This window comes from Cyrtonyx montezumae, unplaced genomic scaffold (genome assembly GCF_038088225.1).
Source record: "Cyrtonyx montezumae isolate F1298 unplaced genomic scaffold, pur_monq_1.0 scaffold_3, whole genome shotgun sequence".
NCBI classification, from domain to species: Eukaryota; Metazoa; Chordata; class Aves; order Galliformes; family Odontophoridae; genus Cyrtonyx; species Cyrtonyx montezumae.
This window is the reverse complement of record NW_027072034.1, coordinates 147,004,966-147,017,957: the sequence shown is the minus strand read 5'-3', so window position 1 is coordinate 147,017,957 and position 12,992 is coordinate 147,004,966. Positions and strand designations below refer to the sequence as shown.

Sequence of the window (12,992 nt, the reverse complement as noted above, 5' to 3'; positions counted from 1 at the left end):
TTGTTCAGTAGTTGGCAGCCCACTGTCAGTCTGCAGCATCCATGCTGCGTTCTCGCTGTGCTCAGTACTGTATGGTCTCTGCTTAAGGAAAACATGGCACAAGTAATGACAGTAATGAAATCCCATGTCATGTCTGTGCTATTTAGAATTTCTTGATACAAGTGTTGACAGAGATTTAGGTAGTGATGAAGATGATTTTCTATTCTCAGCAAGTGGGCTAAAATGATAATTGCTAAATCAGCTGATGGATTTGTTTTCAACAGTGAGGTTTATCTTGGGTAAACTTATATATTACTGCTCTACTTCCATTTATGTTTCTGAGGAAATGATCTTTCACATGGAGTTATTACACCAGATGCTCTTCAGGTCTTTGGGGAAAGTGTGTGAGCCCCAGTATAAAATCAGGGTTGAATTACTACCTCTGTCTGCTGCGATAAGGCTGCTGGTTTTGATTTTTTTGTAAAGGCTAATGGATGTGATGTTTCTATAAAAAGATGGTCAGATTAATATTTTTATTAAACATCAACATACTCTTAGTTACTGATTCCCCTTAATTTCCCCCTTGTGTATCTTGGCAATGATTCTCCATCTTTCTTTTCCCCTTTTGCATTTCTTTTCTCGATGTTATTCACTGTGAAATGTTGGAATTGTGATAAGTGCAGTATCCCATTTTATTTGTGTTTTCCTTTTGTTCCTTCAGGAACTGGCAATTTGAAAGCATGGTGGTATTTGGGCATTTGACAATTTGTATTTTTGTTTGTAATGGAATGGATCAAAAATATCTTCCAGATATTTATCCTTCGTCTCAGTTAATGGCATACTACAATTGTACATTTTTTGTGAATCTTAAACAAACTTTACACAGAATGACAACGTATAATAAACTTAATTCACCAATTTTATAGATTCAGTAATTCTCCAAAGAAATAAGATGTGCAGAGGTACTGAAACTGCACATTTGTGTATTTAGTTAACTTGAAAGAAAGACAAGACATATTTAAAATGAATATAAATAAGATTATAGGTCCTCTCTAAATACATTTACTATCTGGTTCATGGCATTTTGAAAGCTCAGTAAATACAGAAAGTACAGTAAATCTAGTACAATATTGCACCTGCCCATAAAAATGGAATTATCAGCATAACTGGTCATCACAACTATACGAAGCCCAGTATAGAATAAATTGAAATTATATTTTATAGTGGGTAACTGCTTTCTCACATATGGTTTGTGATTGAATTTATGGTCTGAGTTGCCTCCATTCAAGTAACTGCGTTCCTATAGTCTTGAGTTCATGCATATTCATAGCTATTAGCCATGGTCATTGCACAGACACTTTAATGAATTCTATTTTTATTAACTTGGTGCTTAAGATATTATTTATACTTCAGGAAGAAAATCCTATTCTTGATGAATTTGCCTGCTAGGAAACTCTCTTCTCTCTCCTCCTCGAGACAGAAAAAATGAAGAATCAAGAAGTATAAGTGGAGAATATGTAATTCTTCAAGAGTGACAAGAGTGTCATGTTAAGGTTTTCAATGCAGTGACATTTTTAAAGGTTTGCACAGGTGTGTTCTGAGAATTTCTATCATGTAGAGCAAAGGCTTGCTGAGGCATTTTTTGAATTTAATAAAGTATTCTTCATTTGCCCTCAACCATTAAGCTGTGACATTGCATACTTCAAACTGCATACAGCCTTCCAATTGGGATGTGCTTCAGTGGTGCCTGTGTCAGTTTTTGTCTGATGAGGGTGAAGTTATTAAACAATCAGTAACAAATCCACAAATTAAGTTATAAATAGTTTTATAAATAGTTTTGTATTTTTAGTTGTTTATACGTGATGGTCTGAGGGACTTCTCAAAGTATACCTCCTTGCATACTTGCTATCTATGTGACATAGAGGATATTTTATTCAACACATAGTTAGATGCCTCTCTAAGTACCAAGATGTGAAGATTGCATGAGTCTGAGTTCAAGTTAGTTGCAATACTCAGTAATGAATTATATTGATTCCATTAAAGTGATGCAGCGTATGCTGTGTGTGTGTGACAAATAGCAAGGCTGCATAGTGCTCAGGGAATGAATGGCCTGTTTTACAAAGCAGGAATCTTGTGTGTGTACAAGAAATACACTGGAGTTGGGAGCAAAGAGGTGGAGAGGGCTCTTTCCTGTCAGACTTGTTACATGAGATCCATGGAACAAGAAGTTCAGAAATTGCAGTTGGACATTTTGTTGGCATTGCAATGAATAGTCAGATTTCTCTGATTTGACAAAGGGAGGAGGAATAACTGATGAAAAAGCTAATGCTATTTTCTGTCTTACAGAAAAGCCCGCAATAATGGGAGGAAATGTGATGTAAACACTGCTTTAAATTTCACTTTTACAGCACTGTTCAATACTGCATTGAGTGTGTCTGTTCATTCACACAGCCTTCAGTTCCATATATGACAAAGAAGTCTTGGCCTATTAATTGAATATCTGGCTGTTAAACCTGATGCACATGACTTTAACATCTAACCTAACTCAAGGTGGAGATGTATAAAGAGCATTTTTCTCAGGTTCTCATCACAACTGTCCTGCACAATAGCAAATGCTGTGTGCATAATAATCGGGTACTTCCCTCAAGCGTAGCTCAGTTCAATAGATAATTTTGTCATGTTTTCTGGAGAACAGTATCACATTGTTCTTTATCTGTATTTTTAGGTACTGCTGTAGCACTCGTTATCCTAGCTTCGGGATTTTTGCTGTCAGCTCAGGTCTCTCCAAGAGTCACACTTAATCCACCAGATCCTTCACATCAAAACTCTACCTGCACAAAATACAGGTGAGATTTCATGGTCATTCATGAAGACTTTTTTCCTGCTAATTGAGTTTTACAGCCTCATGTGTGTAATGGGCAAGTATTCACACACTCTAGCATAAGAAGTAGGATACCTCAAGTTAAAATCTTTACTTCCCTCAGTAGAGAAGAAAATAATACTCCTTGCTTAAATGCTGTGAATAATCCATTGCAGCTTCTTGGATAAAGCACCAGGCTGCACACTTGAGATCGTTGTTATATCAGACTTGATAAAGTTCATAGTGGACACCAAGTTTGAAATATTTTAAAAGTAATCTGCAAATATGATTGCTGTTATTAGTCTACTTGTAGAGTTGTCATCTATAACAGCTACAAACTCTTCAAGAAAGTGTGTTCCTTGCCTTTTGTTTTACCAAGTTAAAAAGACCAAACAAACAACTTTACAACAATGGTAATTGCAGGCCAAATAACAGTTAAAACAAATCTGATTTTTGGACCTTTTTTTTCTATAGTATGTAAGACATTCCCATCTGTATGCAGTGGTGGTTTCAAATAATATTATTTCTAAGGTGTTATGAGTGTGCCATTTTGTGTATTTTGTATTTCCTTACTCATGTATGAATGCTCTTACATTCACCTAGCTGGCAGGCTGGTAAATGTCAGTGCCTAATTGAGACAAAACTGGCTACTTGGCTGAAGAAATTCTTACTTAAGTTCAAAATCTGTTGTAAATGTGTTGGTTTTAGACATAAAATTGAGAAATGAAGGGTACATTTACAGTCTTCTGGAGATGTTTGTTAGAAATATGGTTCACAGCTTTTTGTATGCTAGAACAATGATTCTGAGGAGTTGAAACTTTACAGCCCCCTGTGGACAGGACGGAAAGTCTTCAGAGCAGTAAACAGATACTAATAACTGCAGCATTAGATACTACCAGAGATGAGGATCACAACTCACAAAAGCTATGTTTTTACTTTGTTTTCCCACTGTGGTGGCAACTATATTGCTGTTTTTTAGATGGGCCCATGCAGTTTTCTGAACTACAAGTAAACTACGTAAAGAACAAAGAGAAGGAAAAGAGCTTTTCACTGCTCTCCTTTAAGAGTAAGATGATGTTAATAGCAAATGTCAGAAAGATTTGCCTTGGACTTAGGTTAACTATTTGGACAAGATGTCTGGAGACAGCTGATGCAGCATTTGCAGTACTCGTTACTTGCTACCTGATGAAGGTAGATGATTATATAACCTGAAACAGAAAACAAAATTGCATATGAGAAATATGGCTAGTTCACCTTCTGAAGTATAGAGAGCATTTCAGCTGAAAGCATGACAAAATAAAGCAAATAGTTCAAATAAAGGCACATTATTTAATGAATTATTGGAATGCTTTAACATGTTGCAATTTTTGACATTGAGAGAGCAAAAGCAGACATGATGATTCAAGGGGTCCAGATAATAGCAAGAAAACAAATGACATTTTAATTTGGGACTACTGTGAAAAAGAGTGAGCTCCTTTAGCTTAAAGACAAAAATGAAGAAATGTAGGAGGGATGCAAAATAGTGAGCAGCATATGAGAGGTCTTCAGTAAATCTTTTTATTTTAATCTTGTACTACAACTTCGGAAAGAGACACAAAAGCCAGGTGAGCTGAAACTAATATATGTATGCAGTTGCCCCCAAATCATACAATTAGGCTACAATTCCCATTCTTTGAAGGGATTAAATGAAAAATAGGCATTTATATGGTGAGTGATGACTTTCACACCTATATATAAATTCATATATTTGGGGTATTGATTTTCTTGATTTAAAACATCCCCAAACTCTATTCTTTCAGAATAAAGATTTTCAGTGTCCAGTATGGGAGGCGATGCTTCAGTACCAGGAAGCCTCAAAATTCTAAGTGTCTTCAGCCAAGACAGCAGGAACTGCAAGAAGTAGTTTTGCTTTTGTTGAGAAAATGTCCTTCTTTGCCTACACAAATGTCCTTCAGCTGGCGTGGTGCGGGGCTTCTTTGGGGTGAGGTGCACTTTCCAGGGTCTAAACCTGTGTGCAGATTGGATGCTTCATAGTATAGAGGGAAGGCTTAAATACGGCTTTCTTTCTTTCTTTCTTTCTTTCTTTCTTTCTTTCTTTCTTTCTTTCTTTCTTTCTTTCTTTCTTTCTTTCTTTCTTTCTTTCTTTCTTTCTTTCTTTCTTTCTTTCTTTCTTTCTTTCTTTCTTTCTTTCTTTCTTTCTTTCTTTCTTTCTTTCTTTCTTTCTTTCTTTCTTTCTTTCTTTCTTTCTTTCTTTCTTTCTTTCTTTCTTTCTTTCTTTCTATATATAAGTTAAAACAGCATCAGCAAAATTTATTTTGCTGACAGAAGTTTTGCTGGTACTGCGCAGAGTAAAAATGCTTTTTGTGTTTGCAGATGTATTGAGTTGGAATAAATATGGGTGTCCATGATGGAAGCCTTAGAACTACTACAAACAGCCTGTTTGTTTGTTGTTCCCTTGATCTGTATTCCTCTGCACAGATTAATTCCTGCTGTTGGAAGAATAGCAGTGAAGATACAACAGACTGAAAAATAAAGAGCGCTGTCAGTGTCCTGAAAAATGCACCTAGGGCTTGAATACTGCCTACTGAAAGAGCTGTGTCCTGCAAGCAGACACATGTTTTTTGCAGAAAGCAAACCAGCAAGGTGCTCTGCAAATATCAAGTAAAATATTTTCGTTTGTTTCTAGAGGAGTACAATATGATAGAGAAACAACAGTCAAAAAATAATGCATAAATCAGTGAAAAAAAAATTAAATGTAATTGTTAATTTGCAAGGTCATCATGGAGGTAACACAAGTCCAACAGCACTCCTGGCCATTGAAGGTCTCCTCACCTCCTCACAAGTGTCTCACTGAGGAAGGGAAAGGGGAACACCATATGTATCGCCCTTAAATCAAACTTAATTTCACACTCAGCCCAGGTAAGGCTGTACAGATGTTCACAATGTGACTGGATTTTCTCTTTGATCTGAGTCTGTTTGATAGAATAGCTGTGATCTATTAGTTATCTTCAAGGACAGAGAGAAGTTCAGAGATAAATTTAGGAGTAAAAACCAGCAGGATTCCAAACTCTGTCACTGAGAAAAGATGAGCTGGCCTCTCCTGCTGTTTTCCTGAATTCTCAAAGCTATAAAGATGTTCCCAGTTTTATGGGGTCCTGCCTGCTTCTGGGAAGAGGTCGAGTCCAGGGCACATTTAATAGCTGGCTTCTGTCTTTTCCTAGTCTTCAGCAAATCATAGATGACCATTCCATGCCACCTTTCTTTGGGAAACTGACCCATTTCTGAACAGTGACCATTGTCCCGTGTCCTTGTGCTTTTGGTCTTTTTGTCTTCCTTCTCTTTTAGTGTCTCTTTTACTGTACTGCTTAAGATTTAGTCAACTGTACAATGCATAATATGTACTTGTTCTGCTTAAGTAATGCTGCACTTTGAAAATGGTGAATTTGGGGTTGATCTCAGGCCAACTTTCAGGCTCATACTGTAGGGAAATTATACCTGTACAGAACTTCCTCAGGTTCCTTCCCAAACTGGTTGTATTCATGGTTTGAGTGAAATAATCTGGGCAGCACCAGCTGGGCTGGACACACAAGGATTCCTCTGTTCTTCTTTGACTTAGTCATCCTCACATGGTTCAAGTTCCTGAGTTCACTGTACACTTACACACCACTGAGCTGAAGGCTCTGATGCTGAGTAGTGTTACACATTACTTATACTTGATAGCTAATAGACAAAAATATGTACTTTCTTTATGAAATTAGCAAAATTTTTTTATTGTGACCAGTCCTGAATCTAAGACTGGTTATACTGTTTTAAGTAGCTTTAGTAAAAATAGAGTAAGGACATATTCCATTAACAGAGTATTTGATACAAACTGAGTAAACTATTGTACTTTCATTTCCAAGTCAACTCATTAACAATCTGAGTTCAGGATACTGACACTACACCTCAGAACCAGTATTTTTTTTTAAATACGATTCTTATTAAAGTATAAATTCAGAAAGAAAGATCCTCTCAGCCAAGAGAGGATAGACCCTCACGTACACGTAGATGAGGATTTTCTGTGTGTGGATCAGCATCTCAGCACACCAGCTGCTGGCAGGCTGCTTCTGGCAGCAGGGATGCAGCCGTGAGGACCTAAGCACATCAAGTACATGTGTTACCTCTCAGCTGTCAGCAGAGCTCAGCAAATAGAATTTTGTAGGTCAGTTTCTTGCAGTAGTGGGAAAGTGCTCCTGAAGCCCTGCTGGGTTTTTCTCGTTTGTGTTGAATATCCTATTTCCCATGTCCCACATACAGCAGCTTGAAGTAGTATCTCGCAGTTCCCAGGGATTTAAGTACTTAAAGTATCCCCCATATTCTTTGCTCAGTGGTATTTGATCAATCAGAATTTAATGATTGGCTTTTGGAAGCAACATAGGAATCATCAGAAGGATAAGGAAGGGCTTGTTTTTGTGCCTGAGGTGCAGAGAAGCACGTGCAAACAGCACTAGACCTTGAACACAGACCTGATGCAATCTTGAACAAGTTCCTACCACCTAACTGATGCGAGTCTGTGCACAGAGATGAAGTAGGGGAGGTAGAGGGTTGTGTGCATAAACAGTTTTGAGAGCAAAGAGTAAACATGAGGGCGTGCCAGCTAAGATCAAAGACCTGTCTAGCATAGAATGTCTTCAGCATGACAAACAGCAAGCTGTGAAGAGCAGAAAAGAGCACAAAGTGACATCCCCTTCCAGCCTGCAGTGATTTCCAGCCTGTGTTCTCTTTGGTGCCATTTGCTAATCCTCAACAGATACCACAAGTGCCTTCTATTCTGACGTCGAGCATCTGCTGCCTGAGATGCTTTTTACTATTCCCACAGTTCTATGGGGAAAACCTTGTTCAGGATTCTGAGCAGGAGTGGAGGTTCAGCAGGCACTCAACACTGAAACTTCCTCTATGGAAAAGACCCACTCAGTCAGGGCAGGAGGAAAGTGTCTTGCATGTTGTGAGTGGATCAGATTTTCATACTAATACAGTTTTATAACTGGATAGCAAAATGTGGAAGGGAAGTTTGAAGGTTCTTAAAAATGAGGCAAAAGTGAAAACTGATAACATGTTTTTAAATTAACAACTTGGAATTTGAGGCTTGGCCAGAAGAAAACATAGAACAGCTTGACAGAAATTGCAGCAGTGCTTGAAGAACAAGAGCAGTGGACAAAGGTCTTTTACTACTACGTTGATCAACAAAAATTGGCAAGGTAGAGTTTGCAGGTCAAATTAAGGGACCCCTGAGAGCTGTAGGAAAGCTGTACTTAGAAGTGCTTTTGCAAACGTTAAAACACAAAATGTAGTGACCATCCAAACGTAAGTATGGAGTATTCTAAACAGAGGAGGAAGGAAAAGTAGGGGGGAAGCAATTGTGAATCTTTCATTGGTATCTGGAGGATCCCTTCAACAGGACAGATTGTATTTCATCTTTTTAAGAGACTGCACCAGAGGCTGCTAAACTGTACTGTTAGAAAGCAATCAAGCCGTATTTCTGCTTCAGAAAAGATGTGCATAGATAGCTGATTAATTATACATCTATGTTCTTCAAATCCTTTCTGAAAGAGGAAGAAATTGTCATCTTTGGGATCAGCTTGTAACCTCAGAAAAAAGAAGTTAATAGGGCAGGCTGTGTCCTGAAAGCTTGCGTGCTCAGGCTGACAAGAAACTGCTAGCCAGGAACCTTGAAGCTAGTGCTGTCAGGCTTTCAAAGCATCAGATATTCCCATTTGGTCAGATGAAAAGAATACAAGAGCTTGGGAAGCCTCATCTGAATTGGCATAGTCAGAGTGGGGAATTACAAGTTTGGGGACAGGTAGTCTCCTAACTGTCCGTCAGCTTGCTGGTAAATGTGCTTTGACAATGAAGCAGTACCTCAGAAATCCCATTCCGTGGCTCTTCTCAATAAATTGAGGGGCCAGGATACTGGGACTTCTGTTTTGGGGGCTTCATTCAACTGAGCTGCAAAGAAGCTGGGACTTCTGGAGCCTTGCTGGAGTTCTCTGCTCATTGTTACTCCTGCATAGGCTGAAGTGCCTGAAGTCCAGTCTCGTGCCCTCTTGTTGGGTTGCCTAGGATCCAGCTGTGAGGGTACTAGGTGCACTGCAGAACTTTTCTGCTGTAGTGCTGCCTGGCTTCATCGAAATCAAATCATCTCCACCAGATATTTCAATCTTGACAAATCAACAGTCTCGCTGAGAATGATCTGTCTGGGAATTCTCTGCTGGCTTTTCACTAAGGAGCCCATTTCCAAGATGCTACCTTGTAACATTACCATGGAAATCAATATGTCCTCATAAAGTGCAAGAAATGCATTTCCCTTTTATAATTGGATGCAAATATCCTTCTTAATACAGATATCCTGGTATTCTGGTATGGAGTTTTCACTGCCATAACTGGTCTGCATAAGTGGCAGCATTTCTATCTTCTATTTCATTATTCTGATGTGCAGTTGGGTATATCTGGGTAGGGCTGATAAGAAGGTACATATGAGGACAAGGAGGAGATCTGTAGTCGATAGCTAGATGTCAGTAAGCATTATATTGTACATTTATTTTCCTGGTTCATTGTGCTTCCTGATATCTCTGCATCACTATGTGTGCATGCCAGAATATGGGCTCAAGTTCAAATTGTTTAAATATTTCTGTTTAGCAAACAATAATAGGGCTGAAGTGAAGAAAAGCGTGAGCCTGAAACTAATACACATTCTGTGTCTACTTTAATTTTTGGAGTGTTAATCTGTTATGAGTAACAATAATCTCTGACCTCTGACATCACATCATCAGCCTTTATCATGCTGAATGTCAACAGCAAGACACAGTTATGCACACTCATAAAGCCTGAGGACAGCTGAACTAACAGACCTGTAGACAGACCCTGAAATTAATAATCATTTTTTAAATTTATTTTGGACCAGTGGATGGAAAAGGAGTAATTAATGAGATACGTTCTGCTTCACAACTGACTGGTTACCTATTCCCAGCCCTGTATGTAGTTACATGGAGTGATCTGTAGAGCAAGCTCAGTAGGACAGAAGAAAGAATTTAGTTTTGTCATTCATCTCCTGCGTGGATGTTTGTGAGATCGCTGAGGTAAATGATGAGGGGTCCCACCCCTGTTTAGTCCTCCACAGGAACACCATAGGGATGATACCCATCATTGTGTCTCACTGTCACTCCTGTACATTCTTGTGTCATGCTGCTGCTCCTCCTGATGCTGTGTACTTGGCTGTATTTCTGCTTAAAGTAAAACCCACAGCAAATAAATCTAGAGAACTCTGAATCCTATAATACTCCTGAGAGAATTCCTGCATATAACTAACACTTTAACATGTCATATTTTCTACCCAGTGTTCACTTTAAATATAATTCACATATATTTGACTTGAAAATCCACCATTGCATTGGATAGCACACGGTATTTGGAGGCAGCAGCCTTCTGTGGCAGGAAGCCAGGCTGAGTGTGTAACAGGAGTCTTTTTAGAGATTCATTTTGTTAAAAAACACTTTGATATACAACGAATCTGGGGTAGATGGTGTTCTGCGGTTTGAAAATCATATATTAGCATCTGTTTTGATATCATAGGATGGCATTTTTTCATTAGTAGGTACTATAATTTATTTATTTTGTAATTGTTACTATCTACCTAAACATTCATAATTTATTAAAAATATAGAATATTTTACAAAAAAATATATAAAATATAAAAAAAAATAATCTGCTGTCTTCTGTTTCTGTCAACTGCTTTGGTTAATGTCCATTGCTGTGACTAACAGGACAGTGATTAACAAAATACAGCTAAGTTTATTTAATGCAATATTGAAGTGTTCCTCTCATAGCTGATAACTGCAGAACTGTATTCTTTGTATCTACGTATTCAATAGAAGAAATAAGTCTTTACTGCTAAGAGCTAATGTAGTTATACAATAAAAAACAACAAGGTGTTCAAACCTGAATTTATCTTCTCAGTTATGCAAGAGGAAGGTGTACATTCAGTTTCTGAAGTGCAGAGAGTCTGGAAATTCTGCAATAATTTGATAATTGAGAAAGCCTCCAGTAACAAAAAGCACGTGGTTCTGAAACTTCAGAGATGTACAAAAGTGCCTAGTTCAAATTAATGCATCGGTTTCGATACTTTCCTAGACTTACTTTTGTTTGGTTTTTTTTTGACAAATATCATACAAACACACCTTATTATAGCACTTCTAGAGACATTAAGATGTAAGGAAAGTTAGAATAACTCAGTGGTAAACATGTGCTTTCAGATTTTTAAAATCCTTATAATCTACTTTAGTGGTGCCATTTTTGGAACTTTGTTATACAGTTACTTTTACATTTGCTAACTACAGCATCGTAGTTTTAACAGATTATTGCTTCATTCACTGAGTCATTGCTAAGACAAGGAGTGTGGAGAAGTTTTCAGCTTAGTCACTTGAATCACTCTCTGTTATACTGCCAAACTTTGCCTAAATGTGAGCATTTCTTGCTCTTTAAGAATCCCAAGGAAATCTGAGGCATATTTATGAAGCTGGCAAATATGATACACAGGAATGATCAAAAGAGCACCCACCACAAGGAGGGGCAGGTGGGTTATTCTGGGGCACTGAATGCCTCTATATGAATTGGCTCCACTGACATATTGACTGCCTAGGAACGCATTGCCTGGGTTATCAGATGGAGACACGTGGTGATGTGATTTCTCACTGACTCCCAAATCCGTGTGCGCCCAAATCCTGATTTGGTTATTGATCGTATGATACACAATTCTTTCTCTTGAACCACCATCTATCTTTGTTTTTAAATTCAAAATGGATGTTATTGGTGAATTCCCCTGAATCCTGGTCAAGATTCACAGGGCTCAAGATCCACACATGGACTTGCCCTTTGCTAAAATGTCATGCAGACAAAGGAGAAAATTATTTGTATTCTCTTTTGGGTCATTTCTATTATCTTGTCTTCAATACTGACAACTTGATTATGTGCATCCCAAGAATAATTAGACGACGCTGTTGGCTTTGACATTTACAAGTAAATAAAGCGCTGCTTAAGTATTTCTTTCTTTCTCTTTCAGTTATTGTAATGGATGTATGTTAGATCCGGACTGTGGTCTCTGCTACAAACTGAATAAATCAAGTGTTGTTGAGTCTTCATGCATCCCTGTTGATAAACATTCTACAACGAAAGCAGCGTGGGGCAGGTATGTCACTTGAAGATTTTCAGGTCCTATGCTGTACTGATGGTATATTTTGTGCAATTGAGAACACTTTTGCTTTTACATAGAACTTTGCTCAGGATCTTTGGAAAGAAAAATGAATAGCATTGTAAATAAATGGGCAATTGTGTTCTAATGACCATCCTAAATTAAAGCTTTTATCCTAGTGGGTTCTGCATGTTCTGCCACTTTGAAAGTACGGCAAGAATATACCAGCAATTAGTTAAATTAACTTTCCCCAGAGGTGTTCATCTGTTCCAGGTGGCATATTCCCTAAATACACATTTATACCCCCAAAGTAGTTCCTTTTCTAAATACTTTGATTAAGAGACATTTTTATTGTTGGCCTAATGAGGACACCTTGTTGCTGAGGAATCTAAAATGGTAAAAGTTCAAATTGTCAAAAGCATGGTTTGAATCTATGTTTCTGAGTTCCTGTGCTTAACATGGGCAGCATGATGTATGTTGCACTTGTGGTGTAAAAATGTATGAATTCACAGAAAAGTCCTAATGTAACAGCAACATACCCAGTGATTGCAAAATACATCACACCTTTTTTTCTTAACCAGCACAAAGATTGCCCGTGAAGTCACAGCACTTCCCACATTTGCTAGAGTGCTGACTGTTCTTAAGGAACGACTTCCTGTAAGGCTTTATCAACACTTTAAAATAATCAGGACTAGGTTTATAATGAAGAATGGTTCACTGGCACAAGAGAATCACATAATTACTGCTAATAAGTGTGTAATTACTGCTGATAAAACCTTGCCATTGCCTCTCTTTGCCACCCACACACCATAAACATACTTGGGAAATACACAAAAGTTTGTGTGGTGGTTTGATCTTCTTTTCTTTGTTCCCATGTGATTCTCAGAAATTAAATCCTAATGTGTAAGTCGTAGCAAGTCATACTGAACA

At 37.9% G+C, this 12,992-nt stretch overlaps 1 protein-coding gene across 1 annotated transcript in view; it reads left to right on the top strand.

The window, feature by feature from the left end:
• SLC2A13 (solute carrier family 2 member 13) overlaps nucleotides 1-12,992 on the top strand; it is a 138,567-nt gene that overhangs the window by 102,806 nt on the left and 22,769 nt on the right. Inside the window, exons 6-7 of the mRNA XM_065743586.1 lie at nucleotides 2,705-2,825; nucleotides 11,934-12,059. Of these exons, the coding sequence (XP_065599658.1) occupies nucleotides 2,705-2,825; nucleotides 11,934-12,059 (247 nt within the window). The remainder of the gene's footprint in view (nucleotides 1-2,704; nucleotides 2,826-11,933; nucleotides 12,060-12,992) is intronic.